Raw genomic sequence first — 23,862 nt, forward strand, 5'->3', positions numbered from 1 at the left:
CTTGTGCAGTCCTGATGGGACTCCAGAGTTGGAAGGATTCCCCAGGGCGGAAGAGAGGATGATGGTGGAGAAGCCAGTGTAGGAGTGCCCACACCCAGGCTCTGCCCTCGCTCCTATGCTCCTCTGCTCCCGGGGCAGGGGCCTAAGGCCCTGTTTCAATAGAAGGCTCACCTTTGGCCTGAGGCCCACCCTCTACCATGAGTCAGGCCAGTGCTGTAGTGCCAGGCATAGGGAAGGTGCCCAGCATATGTTCGCTGAAATGACCAAGGAAGGTGATGAGAGAGCCTGAGAGACTGAGGGCTGTGATGTGCACCAAGGAGTTCACTTTTTGAATAATAAGAATTATATGTCACGAGGGGCCATCAGGATTTTAGAGATGCTTAGGTGGGGCATGGCCAAAAACAGGTTGGGAACCACTGGGTTAGAGTGACCCTTTCTCACACTAGGTTTGTCCTGCCATCTAGTGGCGGGCAAAGGAAGAAGGGCAGGGACCAGACCACCAGCAGAGGGCAGTCAGGGCACAAGAAACTTGCAGTGGGAAAGCCAGTGGGTGAGCAGGTGGGGTGAGGGAGACCTGGAGCAGCCCTTGGGCACCTCAGAACTCAGGTGCTGTGTAAAGGCAGCAAGGGCAGGAATTAGTCTCGATAATAATTATAGCTATTGTTTATTGAGCACTTACTATCTACCAAAGACTGTCCAAAGTGCTTTCCATGCTTTCAGTCTTTCAGTCCTTCCAGCAGCCCCTTGTGAGGATGGGGAAACTGAAACCCAGAGAGGTCAAGTGACGGGCCCCAGTTCACCCAGCCAGTCAGTGGTGCGTCAGGAATCACATCCAGCATGGTCTGACTTCATGGCTTGGGTTTCCAGGAACACTTCTAGAACCACAGAGAGAGATTTCCTCCTGCATTCCTTCTGTGCCAGCACCTCCACCCCCACCCAACCCATTCCCTGTGGTCAAGAGAGGGTGGTTTTGTTCGCAGTGGCTCACAGCCTCATTTCCACCCTCTGTGCCTCTCCTGAGTCCCCAAGTGTATATTCTGAGCAACTCCAAAAGGAAGCTTTTCTCTCCCTAGGCCTGGAGATTGTCCATGGGGGAGAGGAGAGGATGGTGGGGAAGTCCCTTGTCTACAGGCAACAAATATAAAATGTTTCAGGCTAATGTTCCCTGTTCTTTCTTTCCTCTTATTGGTCAAGTGAGGTGGGGATGCAAACCAGGCCCCTAAAAGACTCTGTCTCATCTCAGATGGGTACTGTAGGTTCGCTTCCAAATCCCGAAAGAGCTTCTTATGCTTTGTAGGAACAATGACAGGGCTGGCCTCGGGCTACCCCAGCCTTGTTCCAAAGGCCGAAAGAACCAGCCAGCCACCCAAGAGGCCATGTGACCTGCAGGCACTCGCCAGTTCAGTGACACTGAGGTCTATTTAGGAGACAGCAGCCATTCCTCCTGCCTGGCCCACCCAGATAAGTAATAAAACACCTATTTTTAGTTTAGGGTTTTGTTTTGCTTTTCCCTTTTTAGAAATTTATCCAGACCCTTTTCTCAGGGTTGAGAGCTTGAGCTGCAGTGAATTACTGCTCCGAAGGTAAGCAGAGAGCAGTCTGAAAAGGAGAGTGGTCTTCAGATGCACTTGGACTGCAATTTCCCCTCAAGAATCAAAATGCAATAACTTCAACATATTTCATTCAACACAAACAAACCATTTGATACCTTGAAAGACCCAAAAGGCTGATATTTGGCATCTCTAAGGCTCCTTCTCCTCTGAGTCAGACCCATAGGCACCGCCATCTTTGCTCAGCCGCTCCCAAGACCAGTCACTGCCTGCCTGCCTCCCCCAGAAGTGGACAACCTCTGGCCCTTTAAGTACCACTTGCTGGTTCTTACCACTCTCCAACCTAGACACCTGTTTATTTCCCTTCCTTGCAATGATATGATCAATTAGCTTTATTCACTCATTTAGATAACCAACATTTATTGATCACCTATCATGTGCCAAGTACCAGGATATAAAGGAGTGCCAGTCACTCACAGCCAAGAGGAAGACTAGTAAATGAGGCGTAGAAATGCTAAGCCAGAGATATACAACAATACTATGGGGGCCCTTCCATCACCTCCTCTTTCCACTTCCCTACCTTTCCCCAGCCCTTGCCTCAAGCTCCTGCCTTCATCCACTGCAGAGCCTCTGGGTTTGGCTTGGAGCTACATGATTAGAGAGTCCCCTTGCCCTAGCATGACACAAAGCCAACCACAAGCTGAAAAGGAGTCATGGTAGGCTTTGGAGCGTGGACCACTCCGATAAGAAAGCACATAGGCCCTGGCCATTTTTTCTCAGTGGTTAGAGCATCAGCCTACAGACTGAAGGGTCCTGGGTTCGATTCCCAGTCAAGGGCACCTACCCAGGTTGCAAGTTCCCCAGCCCCAGTGGAGGCATGTGTGGGAGGCAGCCAATTGATGTGTCTCTCACACATCGATGTTTCTCCTCTCTCCCCCTATTCCTCTGACCCTTCCACTCACTCTAGAAATCCATGGAAAAAATACCCTCGGATGAGGATTTTTAAAATAAGGAAAGCATATAGGAGGGGAGAGAAGTTCCAATTCACCATCAGTACTGGTGCCAAAAATAAAGTTTGTGGAATGCCCAAATCAGTGGTGGGAAACATACAGCCCAAGGGCCGTATAAGGCCCACGAAGTCATCTGGTCTGGCCCTGCAAAGGCATCAGGAGCCAGTTAATTGAATGTTTGATTGAATATAGCAGCTAATTTTTAAGTTGTTAATTTTGTATGGCCCACAGATGATGTTTTAAATATCCAATGACGCTTGGCAGAAAAAAAGGTTTCCCACCCTTGGTTTAAATGAAAGACAGAAGAATGAATAGACAAATACAGTAATTGAGTGATGATTCAATAAATGGTTTAATGAATGAATCAGAGAACATTAACTTTCAACCCTGAAGCAAAACTGAATTTTAGAGTTTTTAATACTTGTGCTTGTTCATTGAATAGCATGTTCCCCCAGAAAGTTATCTACAAAGGTTTTTCTTTTAACAAATTAGCCCCACCAGAGTGGCTCAGTGGTTGAGCACTGACCTATGAACCAGGAGGTCACGGTTCAATTCCTCATCAGGGTATATGCCCAGGTTGCAAGCTCAGTCCCCAGTACGGGGTGTGAAGGAGGCAGCCACTAAGGGGTGGGCAGACTTTTTGACTCGAGGGCCACAATGGGTTCTTAAACTGGACCGGAGGGCCGGAACAAAAGCATGGATGGAGTGTTTGTGTGAACTAATATAAATTCAAAATAAACATCATTACATAAAAGGGTACGGTCTTTTTTTTTTTTAGTTTTATTCAATCCGGCCCGCGAGCCGTAGTTTGCCCACAGCTGCAATAGATGATTCTCATCATTGATGTTTCTATCTCTTTCTTCCTCTCCCTTCCTCTCTGAAATCAATAAAAATATATTTTTAAAGAAATTAAAATTACTTAGTTCATTGAGAATGTGACAATGCACTTGGGGAAAAAACTGGAGCTACGGAGGAGAGGTTCAGAGCCAGGGCTCTGGATCAGTTAGGCAGGAGAAGGCTGAGTGGCCACTTGCCATTCATGTTAGGGAAGAAGCTCCAAGTTCCTCAGGCCAGAGTCTGGTGAGGCGACTTGGCTATTGGGGAGACAGAGCTACAGAAGGTGCCAGGTTTGGGGCTTCTTACTTAACAGGTATACCATCCTTATCACTAGCTGGAAAGTTATATGTGAATCAAATCATTGTCTCCATCACCATTTCCATGTTTCCTACTTCAGAGAGAATTTCAGGGATGCCTTTGGAGTTGCAAACTATTGCATTCTAACATATCTGTTCTGTAAATGGAGATGTGCTGTACAGAGGGCCAGAATCAGGGAAAAAGAAAGCTGTCAGGTGCCTGTGGTGAACAGTTAAATGCCCATCAAGGCTTCCTTGTTCTCTGAGACAAACTGGCTGAAGCTTTTGACTTCGGGGTTTAGTCGGTGGGTGAGCTTGACATCACGGGCTGGCTTCATCTGATAGAAACGAAACATGTTGGCCATTTCCTCCACATCAGGAATGCGCAGCTTCTCATAAGCTTCCAGGGTGATCTTTTAAGAACAAGTTAAAAAAAATTAGTAAATTTTTTAAAAAGGAAATGTTTCAGCTCTCATTGAAATAGTTTGAGAATAAATGATTCACCTTCATGATGACATAGGTCCACAATTCTTCAGCCTAACTCCAAAACCCAAGAAGCTCACGAGTTTTTTTCATAAGGAATTTGACAGCAAACTGACTTTTCTGAACTAATTCTGATCTGAACTTTGAAGCTATTTATGCTTTTTAATGATACCGTTTAGTGGAAGTAGTCATATATTTTTCTGCAGCGATATTACAGGTTCCTGTCCTGCCCCTGATGGTGATGTTACATCATACATGTAGAACACAATCTATCTAGAAGCTGCAGCTTCTGAAAGCCAAATTGTTTCTGGTCCCAAGCATTTTGGATAAGAAATGATAGATCTGTCCTCCCTTCATCTGACCTGCTTTCATATACAGTCCCTCAGCAGCCCTCTCTGACAGTCTACCCATCTGGCCCTCCACCTCCATGCAGCACTCTCTATCCTTTCCTACGGGCTGATGTCCCTCCATCGTCATTCCAATCTTTGATTAGAAATGAGCATCTTGACTTCAACCATCCCAGACTCTGCCAGGCCCAGGCTCACACAAATGCTGCTCACCACACACTTACTGAGATGCCTTCTGTCACCTTCCACAAAACCCACCCCTTGAGTCCCTCTGACACTAACTACATCAATAGTTCCCCCTCCTGAATTAGCAAAGACAATTTCTAACTATTGAATCCAGTGTAATCTGTCCTTAGGCCCTAAAGATAAACCCTAACCTTGCTACTCCACTTGACCTTTGGAAATTGCCACACACAAACCACTCATTTTTGCCCTGGCTGGTTTGGCTCAGTGGATAGAGCATCGGCCTGGGGACTGAAGGGTCCCAGGTACAAATCCAGTCAAGGGCATATGCCCTGGTTGTGGGCTCTATCCCCAATAGGGGGTGTGCAGGAGGCAACCAATCAGTGATTCTCTATCACCATTGATGTTTATATCTCTCTCTCCCTCTCCCCTCCTTCTGAAATCAATAAAAATACATTTTTTAAAAATGATTGTCATATGCCATTTATAATATGGAAAATTAAGAATAACTTGCCTATGCAAAAACAAGAAATGGCAGAATAAATTTTAGTATATATACTTTAAGAATATTATGTAGTTATTAAAATTAATGTTTTTAAAGAACTTCGACAAAATAAAAATGCTCATAATATAACATTAAATGAAAAAGCTAGATACAAACATATATATACTGGAAAAAGACTAGAATATAATGTGTCAGATCTTATTAGTTCCTATCTCTGAGTACATGATTTTTGCTTTCTTTTTTATAATTTTCTGAAATAAGCATTTGCTATCCTATATAATAAAAGCCCAGGGACCATAACGCATAAGGACAGGAACAAGCGCTCCACCAGTCGCTATGAGGTGCATTGACCACCTCTTGGTCCCTACCCCCACCCCCCTGGCCTGCAGGCTCCACTGGGGCCGGCGATGGTAACCAGGTGGCTGGCGGCAGCAGTGAGGGACTGGGAACTGGCGAGCGGGCAGAAGATGGCCCTGATTGCAGGCTAGGCCTAGGGACCCTACCTATGCACAATTTCATGGGCTGGGCCTCTAGTATTTGAAATAAGAAAACAATTTAAAATTTTAGTAAGAAGACTATATGAGAAGCATGGAGATGACTTTAAAAATGTCTGTCTCCTTAAGTCACTCCCTCATCCTATAACTTTGACAACTAATATTCCTTAGTGAAATAAGGGATTCTTATCTGCAGATTTTTGAAGGGAAGAGATTTTTGTTGTGTCTCACTTTCTGAGAGGGACATGTTCCTTTTGGGGTTGGACAGACAGTTTCAGCCAGACCAGAGTTCCTGATGGGAGTTTCTTCCAGGGCATGCACTCACTGAAGCAGTTATGCCTCCTTCTGACCAGGGAGGGGGTGGGGGGGGGCAACTGTTGGGGACTGCCGGACAGGGCAGCCTCCACTGCTGCTGAAATCTCTCCGGAAGCAACCAGCTCTGCCGTGGAGAGCACACCATCTTGAAGGGGAGAGTGGCTGTTATCAGAAGCCTAAACATCCCAGGACTCTACAACCACAACACCCAGGGGCCAGCTGCGAACCCAGGAACGCCAGATCTCAAGCAGCAAGAATACGTGGACTCAGATGAGCTCTGCACCTTCTCACAGAAAGTCAGATTTCACCTTGGGAAAGGTGAGGTCTGTGATCCAGGCTGAAGAGAGAAATGCGCACAATGAAATCTAGAGATTTGGGGGAAGTCTGTGCCCCACAAAATCCACGGCCGTTGGGGCTATGATCCGCGAATGTGGAAGGGGATCCACAAGGCTGCTGGCAGAAGGGAGCTCTAAAAATCAACCCACAGCTGGATTGAGCGCAAAAAGGCAGCCTGAAATTTTACCAGTGTGCCAGCTGCTTAGTGCCAGGGGAAAAAAGACGTGCACAGAGACGTTCACAGAGTTGCACGTAGTGCCAGAGGGTAAAAGTCTCAAGTTTGCGCACTTACTCTGGCTCTTTTTTTCTCTTTAAATCCTTGCTTTATATTACTAAACCTAGAACATAGGATCACCCAATTGGGGGCACTCTAAGACTGCAGGGGAAAGTTGTTTTTGTGGAACCTGGGGATCAGAGCAGGGAGTAATGATCAGAGAAACAGCTCTGGGGCAGTTCATTCTCCCAAACCAGTATTAAGTGCAACAGGGAAAACAAAATCTAAATACTGGCTAGAGAGGACTTATAACCCTGGAGGTCAATCCAGAAACACTGCCACCCAGGGGTTGAATCACAAATTGACTCCTGTGTAAACACAAATAAAGGAGCTGAGAAACAAAGAAATACTGCCTGCTTGAAGATCAGGACTGTGGCTTACAACACAGAGGAGCAGTGGAACACAGGGAACTTCAATACTGTCCTGACTACCTGACAGGAAACAGGCATGCCAAACAGAACAGTAGAGGAAGTGAATGACCTTCACTACTGCACATTTTTATTTTTTCACCTTTTACCTAAGAAACTATTTTTTTCCTTCTTCCTCACTTGATTTTACCTTTTTAATTATTATATTTTTATTTTTAATCAATATTATTACTACTACTATTTTACCTTTTCTTAAAGTGTCATTTTATTTTCTCTTTATTTTATTTTATTTTGGGATTAGTGTTCTACATTCTATTTTAGTTTTTCCTTTATCATCATTTTACACTATCTCAACTTTACCTTTATGCGAACACTCTCTTCCTCACTTTTCCCCTTTTGTTGTCCTGTTTCTCTTACCCTATTCCTGCTTTAGATTTTCCCTATTCCTTCTTTTTAACCCCTGTTAAAAATTCACCCTACTTATATATCTAATTTCTAATAGCCTGCTTAAGTCCACACACACCTCTCTCTTCTCTTTCTTCACTTTTCAAATTTTTTTCTCTCTTCCCTTTTGTTGTTGTTGTTGTTATTGTTTTTTTGTTTTGCTTTGTTTTGTTTGTTCTAGGTTTTTTTGTTTTGTTTTGTTTTGCCTTGCATTCTCTCTGTCCTATTGTTGTTTGCTTGATTGTTGATTAGATTGTTTTTTGTGCTTGTTTGTGAGATTGTTTCTCTTTTTGTGTGTGTTTTGTTTTTGGTTTTGTTTGTTTTTTTGCTTCTGTTTTTCCACTCCTTGCTTGTTATTAGTTGTTGTTAGTTTGAATTCATCTCTGGGTGTTTGTTGTCTGCATTTTTTAGGATTAGTGGTTGTTCCATTGGGGTTTTCTCCCCATATAAATAGTTTTTGTCCCCTTATTTTTATTCTCTTTCTTTTCTCTCTTAATTTTTTCCTTTTCTCAATATCATTTTTGCACTCCATTTTTTTCTTATCCCCTAATTCTTTTTTCTCTGGTGGTCACCTTTATTTGGAGTTATTAGTATCATGCATACATTTGTGTTGAGTGCCTTGTGCATTGTGCCTTGTTGTGTTGTATTTTGTGCCTTTAAATCAACACAGGAAAGAGAGATCTATATAACCAGATACCCAGAGAAGAGAGATCATGGGGAGACAAAGAAATAGCCCGCATATGGGGAAAAAGGGAGGCATTACCAGAAAAGGAAGCAAATGAAATGGAAGCAAGCAATATGTCAGAGAAAGAATTCAGAGAAATGGTCATAAGGTCTCTGAAAAGAATGGAAGACAAATTCAATACAATGTGTAAGAACCAAGAGGAAATGAAGAACAACCAAGAAGAAATGAAAAATGACATCGCCGCTTAAAGAACTCAATAGAAAGCATCAACAGTAGACGAGAAGAAGCAGAGGACCACATCAGTGAGCTAGAAGACAAGGTAGTAAAAAATACCCAAGCAGAGCAGCATCTAGAAAAAAAAATTAAAAAGCAGGAGGAGAGCCAAAGGGAACTTTGGGACAACATGAAACAAAACAACATTCGCATAATAGGGGTGCCAGAAGGATAGGAAACTGAGCAAGGGATAGAAAACATGTCTGGAGAGCAACTAAGATGGCGGCATAGGTAAACACCGGGAAATTATTGCCTCACACAACAATTGAAAATTACCGCAAAGGACCGAGCAAACATCATCCAGAACAACAGAAAGGCTGGCTGAGTGTAAATTCTACAACTAGAAGGAAAGAAAAGCACGCTGAGAGCCAGAGGCGCTGCGGAGGTGAAGTGCAGAAGTACGGCGGCTCGCGCGCGCGCGAAAAAGGGGGTGGCGCCTGAGGACGTGGCTGTCTTTTTGAATCACAAACTCCCGACGGCTCTGAACTCCGGTTCCGGGAAGTCTCTGGGGACCCAGGTCTCATACGGGGAGAAGCTGGTCTGTCCGGCAGCGAGCAAACTTGAGGGCGGCTTTCCCTCAGAGGTGCTTGCAGCCGTTACCGGAACACTGAGACGCGCGACTCCGGGCGGAGAATCGGCCATGGCTGCTTTCTCCGCCCTCTGACTCCCTGAGACCCCGCCCCACCCAGGCTGCGGCAGAGGCTTTTGCATGTGAATGTACCTAACTGCAGCCGAACCAGGCAGACCTGGAACTTCCAAGAGAAGGCCCAAGGCCCCGCAGCGGCTTGCATTGCTTCACAGCTGAGCCTCTTCGTGGCTCCTGCTGTGTGGCCTCAGGCAGAGGCTGAATTAGCACCTCCTTAGATCCAGGAGCCACTGTACCCAGTGGTCAGAGGGGGTTCATCCAGACTGCAACTCCTCAGATCCATAAGGGACGCACTCAGGGAGCAGACTCAGTGAGCACCAAAGCCCCACTGAAGCAAGTCTTGCCCCAGAAGGGTGTCTTCAGCACAGAAGTTCTCCCACTTTAGACACAGGTGATTCTCACAGCCAATTGGCCTGGAGGTCAATTCCTCCCAGTGATTCTACAACAACCAAGGCACCAAGAGTGCACCAAGAGTGTCCACCCCAGGTAACTGGGGAGGCTGAGCTACTGGGCCCTACAGGACACCTGGCGCACAGGGCCACTCTATCAACACAGGGAAGCTGCCAAAATGCGGAGACAAAGAAACAGGTCACAAATGGCAGAAATGGAGGAAAGCAAACGATTGGATATAGAGTTTAAGGCCACGGTTATAAGGTTTTTCAAGAATTTTATGGAAACCGCCGATAAATTTAATGAATCCCTCAATAAGTATAGGGAGACCATGGAGGACATGAAAAAGGACCAACTAGAAATTAAGCATACACTGACTGAAATAAAGAATAATTTACAGAGATCCAGCAGCAGAAAAGAGGATCCCAAGAATCAAGTCAAAGATTTGAAATACAAAGAAACAAAAAATACCCAACCGAAAAAGAAAAAAGAAAAGAGATTCCAAAAATATGAAGATAGTGTAAGGAACCTCTGGGACAACTTCAAGCGTACCAACATCAGAATTATAGGGGTACCAGAAGGAGAGAGAGGGCAAGATATTGAAAACCTTTTTGAAGAAATAATGACAGAAAACTTCCCCTATCTGGTGAAAGAAATGGACTTACAAGTCCAGGAAGCGCAGAGAACCCCAAACAAAAGGAATCCAAGGAGGACCACACCAAGACACATCATAATTAAAATGCCAAGAGCAAAAGATAAAGAGAGAATCTTAAAAACAGCAAGAGAAAGAAACTCAGTTACCTACAAGGGAATACCCATACGACTGTCAGCTGATTTCTCAACAGAAACTTTGCAGGCCAGAAGGGAGTGGCAAGAAATATTCAAAGTGATGAATACCAAGAACCTACAACCAAGATTACTTTATCCAGCAAAGCTATCATTCAGAATTGAAGGTCAGATAAAGAGCTTCACAGATAAGAAAAAGCTAAAGGAGTTCATCACCACCAAACCAGCATTATATGAAATGCTGAAAGGTATTCTTTAAGAAGAGGAAGAAGAAAAAGGAACTCTTACCATTTGCCACAGCATGGATGGAACTTGAGAGCGGATAAATACCACAGGATCTCACTCATTTGTGGAATATAATGAACAACATAAGCTGATGAACAAGGACTGATCCAGAGACGGAGAGGCATTGATTGGACTGTCGGGACTTGGAGGGAAGGTAGGGGAGGTTGGGGGTAAGGGGGAAAGATCAACCAAAGGACTTATATGCAAGCATATAGGCCTAACCAATGGACATGGACAACGGGGGGGTGAGGGCATGAGCGGGGGTGGGGGGGGTGGGGGGTAGAGGGTAACGTGGGGACAAGGACACATATGTAATATCTTAATCAATAAAAAATATATTAAAAAAAAAAAGAAAGAAAACATGTCTGAAGAAATAATGACAGAAAACTTCCCTGATATAGGGAAGAATAAACTCACACAAATCCAAGAAGCTCACAGAGTCCCAAACAAAATGAACCCCAAAAGACTGATGCCAAGGCACATTATAATTAAATTGGCAAACACCAACGACAAAGTAAGAATATTAAAAGTGGCCATAGAGAGACAGAAAGTTACCTACAAAGGATCCCCCATCAGACTAGTGACTGATTTCTCAACAGAAACACAACAGGTCAGAAGGGAATAGAATGAAATATACAAAGTCATGCAAAGAAAGGGTCTGAATCCAAGGATATTGTACCCAGCAAGAATATCATTCTGTAGAACTTCCAGCTTCTAATGCCTTAGAACTTTTGGTGCCAGAGAAGTTCTGCGGAATTGTGAAATAACTTGGTGTGCCAAAAAGAGTCAGGGACCAAGTATGTGATTGAGTGATGCTTGGAAGGCCCTGAACACATCTACCTGGCCCACTGAGAATAAACACTCTCCACATGCCCACACTCCTTCACCTTTCTCTCCTTCTTCCATACAGACTTCAAACCCCATGAAACAAAAGAAATATAAGGCCCAAATGCAAACACCCTTGGAGACAGGTCAGTCCCTGGGAAGTATATTTACACCCAGGTACAAGTGACTTTGCAGATCCTCTCATGAGTCCTTCTTTTGAGTGATTGGCTATCATCTTGGGTTGGGGGGTAACTTATTTTCTTCATTAAAGACACCTATAATAATTTTTTAGGGTTTCTTAGCCTCCTTGTAGCTCCTATTCCTGACTCTGAATTGGGAATCTAGATAACCCCTCATGACTCAAGATTCACTGGACCAAGAGTTGCAGATGAAAACAAAAATCAACTTTCTGGGCCTACCTTTAGGAAACATTCTAGAGTTGGCATCAACAAAATTTTTCCTAAAGGGCTAGATATAAATATCTAAGGCTTTGTGGGTCATGTAGGCTAAGTCACAACTACTTAATTCTATCAATGTATCATGGAAACAACCAGAGACAATACATAAACAATGGTGTGGCTGCATTCCAATAAATCTTTATTTTAAAAAAAAGCAGGTGGTGGGTCCTAATTGTGGACCCCTCCTGTAGAGAGAATGTGCTGGGTATGACGTTAAAAATCACCCCAACAACACTCATTTTACAGATGGTGGAATGAAGCCAAGAGAGGCAGAGAGACAGACTAGTCCCTGCCTGCCATCTTGAAAAAAGGTATGGAGCCTCCTTTTAGCTCTGAGGGTGTCTGCAAGGCACACATACTTCCTTTTCAGAAGCCCTGTTGTCCTTCCTCTTACCAACACCTGCTTTGGAGAACTGGCTGGTAATGTGTGGTATCATCAGTTCCTCTCACTTTTCTGTAAAAGGTCTGTCCTATCCACACTCTAGTCTAAGCCACTCCCACCTGATTTATACCATGATCAATTATCAAGGGCTTACTAATTGCCGACCCAGTGCCAGGTGCCTGCCATTGATATATCATTTCATCCTCTAAACCAGTGGTCGGCAAGCTGTGGCTCGCGAGCCACATGCGGCTCTTTGGCCCTTTCAGTGTGCCCCTTCTCAAAATACCGACTTCTGCGCATTGGCCACAAGTTTGAATCGCACTGTCCATGTGCACCCGCACATGGTATTTTGTGGAAGAGCCACACTCAAGGGGACAAAGAGCCGCATGTGGCTCACGAGCCGCAGTTTGCTGACCACTGCTCTAAACCAGTGGTTCTCAACCTTGGCTGCACATTAGAATCATCTGGTTGAGAACCACTGCTCTAAACAATCTTATTAGGTACTAGAGGCCCAGTGCACAAAATTTGTGCATGGGTAGGGTCCCTAGCGGCTGCCAGCTGCTGACCAGTGCCTCCCTTCATTCTGCGCCGCACCCTGGTGGTCAGCACGCATCATAGTGATCATAGTGAGTGCTCGAACTCCAAAGGGGACACTTTGCATAATATATATATATATACACATATATATATACTAGAGGCCCAGTGCACAAAAATTTGTGCACTGGCTGGGGGAGGGGGGTATCCCTCAGCCCCACTTGTGCCCTCTCACAGTCTGGGACCCCTTGGGAGATAATGACCTGCTGGCTTAGGCCCACTCCCGGGTGGCAGAGGGCAGGCCCAATCCCTAGGTGCCTGAGCCACAGCCCCTGGTCGGGCTCAGAGCAAGGCCGATTGGGGAGTTGGGGTGCCACCCCCTGTCATGCACAGAGCAGGGCGAATCAGGAGGTTGCGATGCCACCCTCAGTCACGCTCAGGGTAGGGCTGATTGGGGGGTTGGGGAGCCACCTCCTGTCACACTCAAGGCAGGGTCGATGGGGAGGTTGCAGCGCCACCCCCTGTCATGCACAGAGCAGGGCAGATCAGGGGGTTGGGTCGCCTTCTCCTTTCACGAACAGAGCAGGATGGATAGGGAGGTTGTGGCCCCGCCCTCTGTCACACACAGAGCTGCAGGGCTATCAGGGGGTTTGGGCGCTGCCCCCTGTCACGCTGCTCCAGGGGCCAGGAGGCCTCGTGGCTCCACTGATCCCGGATTCAAGAGGCCTTGTGGCTACGCTGATCCCGGATTCAAGAGGCCTTGTGGCTACGCTGATCCCAGGCCCGGAGGCCTCACAGCTCTGCTGATCCCAGTGCTGGGAGGCCTCGCGGCTCCACTTGACACAGGGGCAGTGAGGCCTCACTGCTCAGCTGATCCCGGTGCTAAGAGGCCTCACGGCTCCGCTGATCCTGGGTTCGGGAGGCCTTGTGACTTTACTGATCCCAGGCCGGGAGGCCTCTCGGCTCCACTGATCCCGGTGCTGGGAAGCCTCGAGGCTCTGCTGATCCTGGTGCTGGGAGGCGTATTACCCTTTTACTATATAGGATAGAGGCCTGGTGCACGGGTGGGGGCCGGCTGGTTTGCCCTGAAGGGTGTCCTGGATCAGGGTGGGGGTCCTGCTTGGGTGCCTGGCCAGCCTGGATGAGGGGATGATGGCTGTTTGCAGCTGGTCACACTCCCTTCAGGGTGGGGGTCCCCACTGGGGTGCCTGGCCAGTCTGGATGAGGGGCTGAGGGCTGTTTTCAGGCTGGTGGGTGACTGAAGCTCCTCCCAACCTCTCCTCTTTTTCTTTTTTCTTTTTCTGGGATTTATTTACCTTCTATGGCTGTCACTGGTGCTGAGAGCAGGCTTTAGCTCAGACCTCAGCTGCTGAAAGCAGGTTTCTGTGCTATGTTTACCTTCTGTATTTGAAACTTTGTTGCGACTCCAGCTCTGAGATCCCGGCTGCCTGAAAGCAGGTTTCTGGGGTTTTGTTTAGCTTCTATATTTGTAACAATGTTTCTTAGAGAGCAGCTCAGAGCCCAGCAGCGGCAGGCAGGGAACGTTGGCTTCCTCCGTCACTGGAGCAAGCAAGCCTCATGTTCACTTCAGTGCCTGGCTGCCAGCCGCCATCTTGGCTGGCAGTTAATTTGCATATTGCCCTGATTAGCCAATGGGAAGGGTAGCGAAGTTACAGCTAATTACCATGTTTCTCTTTTATTAGATAGGATATATATGTGGATATATATATATATATATATATATATATATATATATATATTTTAGCAAATGAAGAAACTGAGATTAAAGAGGTTAAGTAACTTGACATATTCCACAGATAGGTAAGAGCAGAGCCAAGATTTGCTTACTTTCTCACACTGCCCCTGGTTCATTCATTTGGATTTAGTCAAGCTAGAGTTTAGAATTCTAGAATTTAGTCCCTCCATCTAGACACAGTCTTGCCCACCCTCAAGGACCACCTCAAAGCCACTTTTGCCATAAAGCATTCTCCTACCCTTCTTTGGTCACAGAGAGTGTGGACAACACAGTTAAGCATCTATAGTGTTAGAGCTGCACTGATCCCTGTGACTTCATGTGCATTAACATTTTCACTCTGATGTAAACTCCTCAAAGATAGCACCAGGTACACAAGAGGTACTTGATATATACCAATAGGTATGTATGTACCAAACACTGTGCTAAGCCCCTTAAATATATTCTCTCTCATTTCCACAAGATCATCCTGAGGTAGATGCTATTATCACACTTCACAGATGAAGAAGCTGAGGCTCAGAAAGGTAAGTGCCTTGCCCACACCAGAGAGCTCTGGCAGACTGGAATGATCAGCAATGAGTGCTTATGAGAGAAGAGTTGGATAGTGTGTATGAAAAAGTTGTACTTCAGTCTTCAGATTCTAAGTTCTTGCCACCCAAAAGTAATTTTACTCTAACAAGCTGATTAACCTTAAGCCAAAGAAATAAAGCCATAAGGGTAGGATTCAGATGCACCAATACAAGATAGATTTGTGGAACTGAAATCCTCTTCAATTTCTTCTGACAGCCTAAGCTGAATCCTTGTCTAAATGCATGGAGAGTCTACCAGAATGCATAAGTCAGTGGGGTGTGACCTAAGCTGGACTCTTATGATCACATTTATATCTTCTAAGAACTCACCTTTGCATCTCGGATATCTTTCCCCAAAATCTTGGACAAAACATCAGCATATTGCTGTACTGTTAGCGCTTCTGCACTGAGGCCCATAGCCTTGCCTAAGAACTCTCCTGGAGAATCAAAAATTCTAGAGACGACTGCTCCGATATCAGCAACAGAGATGCCATCCATGGGAATGTCCCCCATAGGCAGTGCTAGTAAAAACAAAAACAAAAAAGAGAGATAAAAATAGGTAATTATATCACATCCTTGGTAGGTCTTGAATTGATACCAACTTGAATTAATCAACCACTGAACAAAAGGTAGGAAAGCAATGTAACACCTAGTGGCCACAATCTATGCACAATTAGTTACAAAGTTTAGATTTGAGAACATACTATAATGGCTGGGTAGTGATTTTTTAAAAGCCACCATTCACTAAGAATCTGCTTTGTGCAAAATATAATTAGTTATATCTACAATCCAGATTTCTCTGCTGAATTCCAGGCTCTATTGCCCAACTTCCTACTCAACATCCTTATTGATTGTTTAATAAACATGTCAATGTGCTTCAAAATGAATTCCTATAACCCATTCACCCCCAACTTGCCCCATTTCAAGTCTATCATTCCTGATTCTCAAGTCAAAAATCTTAGCGTCAGCTTGACACTTCTCTCACACCCCATATCCTTTTTTTAAAAAAATCCTATTCATAGTATGTCTAGAGAATCTGACCACTTCTCACCAACTTCACTGCTACCACCATGGTCAAAGACATCTTGAACCATCATCTTTGACTTGGATTATTGCAAAGTTGGTCTACCCATTTCCACTCTTGCCTTTCCATGGTCTCTTTGTCAACTTATAAAACTAACATCAGCTCATATCATGTCTAACCATACCCTCCAATGGCTCTCTGTCCCTCAAAAGACAAGTCAGTGGTTTACAGGACCAGACCTCTGTTAACTCTAGCCTCACCTTCTACTACTCTCCCTTACTTGCTCTGTTCCAGCCACACTAGCTGTTCGCTCTTCTCAAAATGTTCTTTCCTGAATACTCACAAAGACCACCACCTAGCTCCATCAGAAGGTGCTCAGACATCACCTTCTCAAAGAGGCCCACGGATCCTCTTGTTTAAGTTTCACATGCCACCTCCTTATTGCTGGCACTCCACATATAACTTACCTTGCCCTATTTTTATACAGTACTTACCTCCTAACATACAATATACTTTACTTATCTATTATGTTTATTATCTATCTCCTCCACCCAAATAAAAACTCCATGAGGGCAGACTCTGTTTTGAACTGATTCCCCAGTAAAAGACTATAACATAGTAATAAGCCCTCTAATATTTAATGAATGGATGAATGAATGAATGAGCTCAAAATATTGGCTGGTTTAATCTTCAAAACAATCTTGAAATATTGTTTCAAGGAATTGTTTCAAGGAATATCAGGTACTTCCAGAAATTACTCAGCCAGCAAGCAGCAGAAGTGGGCTCAAACCCTCATGTGTCACTCAAAAACCCCTTCCTACAGTGTGACACAGCCTCTCATGGGTCCCCAGAATCCCAGAATCCCGAGGCTGGAACCCAAAATGGATATGATCTAGCCTCAGAACTCTAACTTTTTAAATGAAGAAACTCTGAATGGATATGAAAACATGAACCAAATATATGCTGTCTACAAGAGACACACCTCAGAACAAAAGGCTAACACAGGATGAGAGTTAAGGAATGGAAAAAAATGTTTCCATTCAAATGAAAACAAATTTTAAAAAGCTGGGGTAGCAATAGTCATACATGACAAAATAGACTTCAAAATGAAGGCCATCAGAAGAAACAATAAAAGTCACTACATAATACTAAAGGGATCAATCCAACAAGAGGATATAACCCTGGTAAATATATATGCACCCAATATAGGAGCACCTAAATATATTTTTTTAAAAAAACCTCTGGAGAACTTTAAGGGAGAGATCGACAGCAGTATGTTTATGGATCCATCTCCTAGGACAAAGGAAACCAATGAGAAAATAAACAAATGGGACTACATCAAGACAAAAAGTTTCTGCACAGCAAAAGAAAGCATCAACAAAATGAAAAGGGATCCCACTGTATGGGAGAACATATTTGGCAATGATACATATGAGAAAGGGTAATATCCAAAATATATAAGGAATTCATACAACTTAACAAAAGGAAGACAAACAATCCAATTTAAAAATGGGCAAAGGAGAGATTAAAAATGGCGGCAGAGTAGGAGGATGCTGCATGGTCATGCTCCCAGGAACAAGCTGGAATTACAAGTGAAATACAAGAAGTCTTCCTGAATAATCAACGGAAAACTCACAGGAGAAAACCCTGATACCCAAGGACCGAAGGTGGAGCCGGCATAGAGACTGGTAGGAGGGGCAGAGACGTGACCCACAGAGGGGAACTGAAGACCCAGAGAGATATCTCAGCCGGTGGTGGAGGGGGGGAAGGTGCCACTGAGAATTCTGGGATCTAATTCCGGAGCTGGGCTCCCCAGCAGAGAGCACCAAACTGAGGAAGGTATCCACATAACATCAAGCTGTGAAAAGCAGTGGGGTGCTGTCTGCCAGGGAGTGGCAGCTGAAAGTTCAGGCACCCTATTAAAGGGCCAAGGCACAAACATTCCCTGTGTAGCCACCCACCTTGTGCTCTGGCAGAGGAAGGCTGAAGTGGACTGGAGCTGTGAGAGCAGAAGCCAGCACTGGGGACTTAGGGGACAGAGCTCAGAAGGCAGACACCCCAAGTCTCCTTGGCTCAGTCATTCCCTCACACAACCACATAGACATCTGCCTTGCCTGGGGGGAAGACAGTTGACACACCATATTGGAAAACACCTTGCCCTGAGGCCACTTAAGAGATTAAAAGTAACAATTCGAAGGAGTAGCAACTGCTTGTGTAGCATGCCCCCATCCAAGGAACAGCAGCCTCCTGATCACCACACCCTCTGTCTGAGGAACAGCAGCTGTGTGTGAAGCCTCCCCCCACCAGCCAGAGGAGCCACCACAACTGTGAACAGCACCCACCAGAGGAGCTGCTGCCAACTGAGGAGCAGCTGATACCACAACCACCCGAGGAGCAACCACAGCCCGAGGAGCCACTGCCACCCAGGGAGGAGCCACTGAATGACTCAACATCTAGATATGTCAGTGAGATCAAACATAGGTAGACAAAGAAACCCCCAAAGGAAAGAAAAGGAGGACTCACCAGAAAAGCAGCTAAGTGAAACCGAGGCATGCAACATGACAGAAAAAAGAATTCAGATTAAGGGTCCTTGAATGCATAAACTGGATGGAGGAAAAAATCAACAACTTATGCAAGAAACAAGAAGAAACAGATGAAAAAATCAATAAATTATGTAAGAACCAAGAAGAAATGAAGAGTGATATAGCTGCAATAAAAAACACCATTGAACGTTTCAACAGTAGACTGGGAGAAGCAGAGGACCAAATTAGCAAATTAGAAGACAGAGAAACAAAACACACCCAAACTGAACAGCAATTGGAGAAAAAAATTAAAAGACAGGAGGAGAACCTAAGGGAGGTATGGGACAACATGAAGCAAAACAACATACAAATAATAGGGGTGCCATAACAACAGAAAGAGGAACAAGGGTTATAAAACCTATTTGAAGAAATAATATCAGAAAACTTCCCAGAGGTGGGGAAGAAAAAAATCACACAAGCACAGAGAGTCTCAAACAAGGTGTACCCAAAAAGACCCACACCAAGACACATCATAATTACCATGGCAAATGTTCAGGACAAAGAGAGAATCCTAAAGGCTGCAAGAGAGATGGAAAGTTACATTCAAGGGATCTCCCATTAGATTATCAAATGATTTCTCAACAGAAAGACATCAGGCCAGAAAAGAATGGACAGAAATTTACAAAGTGATGCAAAGCCAAGGACTGAATCCAAGAATACTCTATCCAGTGAGGCTATCATTCAAAATGTAAGGGGAAATAAGAAGCTTCACAGACAAAAAAAGGCTAAGGGAGTTTACCACCACCAAGCCAGCAATGCAAGAAATGCTGAAGGGACTGGTGTAAAAAGAAGAAATAAAAAGCTCAGAAAGAAAACAGCCACACACAAAAAGAAATGGCTACAAACAAGTACCTTTCAATAATAACTTTAAACATAAATGGACTAAATGCTCCAACCAAAAGACATCGAGTGGCTGAATGGATAAAAAACATGACCCATACATTTGCTGTCTACAATAGACCCACCTCAGAAGAAGGGACTCACACAGACTGAAAGTGAAGGGATGGAAAAATATCTTTCAGGCAAATGGAAATGAAAAAAAAGCTGGGGTAGCAATACTTATATTGGACAAAATAGACCTCAAAGTGAAGGCCATAACAAGAGATAAGGAAGGCCACTTCATAATACTAAAGGGATCAATACAACAAGAAGATATAACCCTGGTAAACATATATGCACCCAAAGCAGGAGCACCCAAATACATAAAAAAACTCCTGGAAGATATCAAAGGAGAGATGGACAACAATACAATCATAGTAGGGGACTTTAATACACCACTGACATCACTGGATAAATCCGCTAGACAAAAACTCAGCAAAGAAACAGCAATCCTAAATGACTCACTAGATCAGATGGACTTAATTGACATCTTCAGAACACTTCACCCCAAAGCCACAAAATATACGTTCTTCTCAAGTGCTCATGGGACATCTTCAAAAATAGACCACATATTGGGTCACAAACAAAGTCTCCCCAAATTCAAGAAGATTGAAATCATACCAAACATCTTCTCAGACCACGATGGCATAATATTAGAAATAAACTACAATAAAAACAACACAAAATACGCAAACACTTGGAAGCTGAATAGCATGCTATTAAATATTGATTGGGTTACCAATGAGATCAAAGAAGAAATTAAAAACATCCTGGAAACTAATGACAATGAAAACACAACAATCCAAAACCTTTGGGACACAATGAAAGCAGTCCAGAGAGGGAAGTTTATAGCTCTACAGGCCTATCTCAAAAAATAAGAAAAAAATGATAGTAAATCATCTAACTCTACAACTCAAAGAATTAGAAAGAGAGCAACAAGAAAAGCCCACAGTGAGCAGAAGGAAGGAGATAATAAAGATTAGAGCAGAAATAAATGACATAGAGACCAAAAAACAATACATAAAATCAATGAAACCAAGACCTGGTTCTTTGAAAGGATAAACAAGATTGATGAACCTCTAGCCAGGCTCACCAAGAAGCAAAGAGAGAGGACCCAAATAAACAAAATCAGAAATGATAGAGGCGAAATAACAACACACCCCACAGAAATACAAATGATTGTTAAATAATACTATGGACAACTCTACTCCAACAAATCAGACAACCTGGAGGAAATGGACATATTCCTAGAAAAATACAACATTCCAAAACTCAATCAGGAAGAATCTAAAAATTTCAACAGGCCAATAACTATGGAAGAAATTGAAGCAGTCATCAAAAAGCTTCCAGCAAACAAAAGCCCAGGACCAGACTGCTTCACAGGGGAGTTTTACCAAACATTCAAGGAAGAACTAAAACCTATCCTCCTCAGACTAATACAGAAAATCCAAGAGGAAGGAACACTTCCAAGCTCATTCTATGAAGCCAGCATCACCCTAATACCAAAACCAGGTAAAGACAACACAATGAAAGAGAATTACAGGCCAATAACCCTCATGAACATAGATGCCAAAATCCTCAACAAAATCTTAGCAAATCAGATCCAGCAGTACATCAGAAAGATCATACACCATGACCAAGTAGGATTTATCCCAGGGATGCAAGGATGGTACAATATCTGCAAATCAATAAACGTGATACATCACAAAACAAATTGAAAGAAACAAACCACATAGTCATATCAATTGATGCAGAAAAAGCATTTGACAAAATCCAACACCCATTTTTGATAAAAACTCTCAGCAAGGTGGGAGTAGAAGGATCATACCTCAACATAATAAAAGCCATATATGACAAACCCACAGCCAACATCATACTCAATGGACAAAAATTAACACCATTTCCCCTAAAAACAGGAACAAGACAGGGATGCCCACTCTCACCACTCCTGTTTGATATAGTACTGGAAGTATTAGCCATTGCAATTAGACAAGAAGAAGAAATAAAAGGTATCCAAATTGGAAAAGAAGAAGTAAAATTGTCCTTATTTGCAGATGACATGACATTATACATAAAAAACCCTAAAGACTTCATCAAAAAACTATTAGACTTAATAAAAGAATTCGGCAATGTAGCAGGATACAAAATTAACGCCAAGAAATCTATGGCATTTCTATACGCCAATAGTGAACTTACAGAAAGAGAGATTAAAAAAACAATCCCATTTACCATCGCAGCAAAAAAATTAAGCTACCTAGGAATAAACTTAACTAAGGAGGAAAAAGACCTCTACTCAGAAAACTACCTCGAGATAGAGGAAGACATAACCAAATGGAAGAACATACCATGTTCATTGATTGGTAGAATCAATATCATTAAAATGTCCATACTACCCAAAGCAATCTATAAATTCAACGCACTTCCCATTAAAATACCAATGGCATATTTCACAGGCCTAGAACGAACTCTCCAAAAATTCTTCTGGAATAAAAAAAGACCCCGAATAGCTGCAGCGTTCCTGAGAAAGAACAAAATAGGTGGGATCTCAATACCAGATATCAAGCTGTATTACAAAGCCACTGTTTTCAAAACTGCATGGTATTGGCACAAGAACAGACATATAGATCAATGGAATAGAATATAGAGCCCAGAAATTGGCCTGAATCAATATGCTCAATTAATATTTGACAAAGGAGGCAAGAACATACAATGAAGTCAAGATAGTCTCTTCAATAAATGGTGTTGGGAGAATTGGATGGATACATGCAAGAAAATGAAACTAGACCACCAACTTACACCATACACAAAAATAAACTCAAAATGGATAAAGGACTTAAATGTATGACGGGAAACCATAAAAATTCTAGAAGAATCCAAAGGCAACAAAATCTCAGACATATGCCGAAGCAATTTCTTCACCAATACAGCTCCTAGGGCATTGGAAACTAAAGAGAAAATAAACAAATGGGACTACATCAAAATAAAAAGCTTCTGCACAGCAAAAGAAACCATCAACAAAACAAGAAAGCCCACTGCGTGGGAAAACATATTTGCCAATGTTATATCTGATAAGGGCCTAATCTCCAAAATTTATAGGGAACTCATACAACTTAACAAAAGGAAGATAAACAACCCAATCAAAAAATGGGCAAAGGACCTAAATAGATACCTTTCAAAAGAGGACATTCAGAAAGCCAAGAGACATATGAAAACTTGCTCAAAGTCACTAATCATCGGAGAGATGCAAATCAAAACAACAATGAGGTACCATCTCACACCTGTCAGAATGGCTGTCATCAACAAATCCACAACCGACAAGTGCTGGAGAGGATGTGGAGAAAAAGGAACATTTGTGCACTGCTGGTGGGAATGCAGACTGGTGCAGCCACTGTGGAAGACAGTATGGAGTTTCCTCAAAAAACTACAGATGGAACTCCCATTTGACCCTGTGATCTCACTTCTAGGACTATATCCCAAGTAACCAGAAACACCAATCAGAAAGGATATATGCACCCCTATGTTCATAGCAGCACAATTCACCATAGCTAAGATCTGGAAACAGCCTAAGTGCCCATCAGTAGATGAATGGATTAGAAAACTGTGGTACATCTACACGATGGAATACTATGCTGCTGTAAAAAAAGAAGGACCTCTTACCATTTGCAATGGCATAGATGGAACTGGAGAGCATTATGCTAAGTAAAATAAGCTAGTCAATGAAGGAAAAACACCACATGATCTCACTCACTCATGGATAATAAAGACCAGTATAAACTTATGAACAAAAATAGATACAGAGGCAGAGCTGCCTCGAACAGACTGTCAAACTACAGTGGGAAAGCCGGGAAGGGTTTGGGGGGGGGGGGGGTAGTGGCGGGGTAAGAGATCAACCGAAGGACTTGTATGTATGAATATAAGCATAACCAATGGACATAAGACACTGGAGGGTAGGGGATGCCGGGGGATTGTTAAAGGCGGGGAAAAAAGGAGACATATGTAATACTCTTTGTAATACTTTAAGCAATAAAACAATAAAAATAAAAAATAATAAAAATAAAACAAAAGGTTGTCAGGTGATATGAAGCAGCATGAACCTACGTGTATTCCAGCGAGTGGAAAGAAAAAATTTCCTACGAGAGCCTGCAGAGTTTGTGCCACCCATAGAAAAAGGATTGAATCTAGATACTTATGTAAATTTTGTTTGGTCCCTCTTCATAGAGGAAAATGTTTTACACAGTACCATATGTTAAAAAGTACTAGGAACTTTAATTGTTTGTTTTTGTAAATAAAAATGCTATAATTATTGAAGAAGAAAAAAAAAGAAAGAAAACCGGGTGCCAGCAGCCAGG

General features: G+C 43.4%; 1 protein-coding gene across 1 annotated transcript in view; it reads right to left on the bottom strand.

Moving 5' to 3' along the window:
* Positions 1–3,379: 3,379 nt before the first annotated feature.
* LOC118677572 (nmrA-like family domain-containing protein 1) overlaps positions 3,380–23,862 on the bottom strand; it is a 43,709-nt gene continuing 23,226 nt past the window's right edge. The window contains exons 4-5 of the mRNA XM_036352756.1: positions 15,359–15,549; positions 3,380–4,106 (exon numbers count right to left, since the gene is read on the bottom strand). Coding sequence (XP_036208649.1) covers positions 3,927–4,106; positions 15,359–15,549 — 371 coding nt within the window. The 3' untranslated portion in view covers positions 3,380–3,926. The remainder of the gene's footprint in view (positions 4,107–15,358; positions 15,550–23,862) is intronic.

The sequence above is a fragment of the Myotis myotis genome, unplaced genomic scaffold, assembly GCF_014108235.1.
Source record: "Myotis myotis isolate mMyoMyo1 unplaced genomic scaffold, mMyoMyo1.p scaffold_m19_p_2, whole genome shotgun sequence".
In the NCBI taxonomy this organism is placed as follows: Eukaryota; Metazoa; Chordata; class Mammalia; order Chiroptera; family Vespertilionidae; genus Myotis; species Myotis myotis.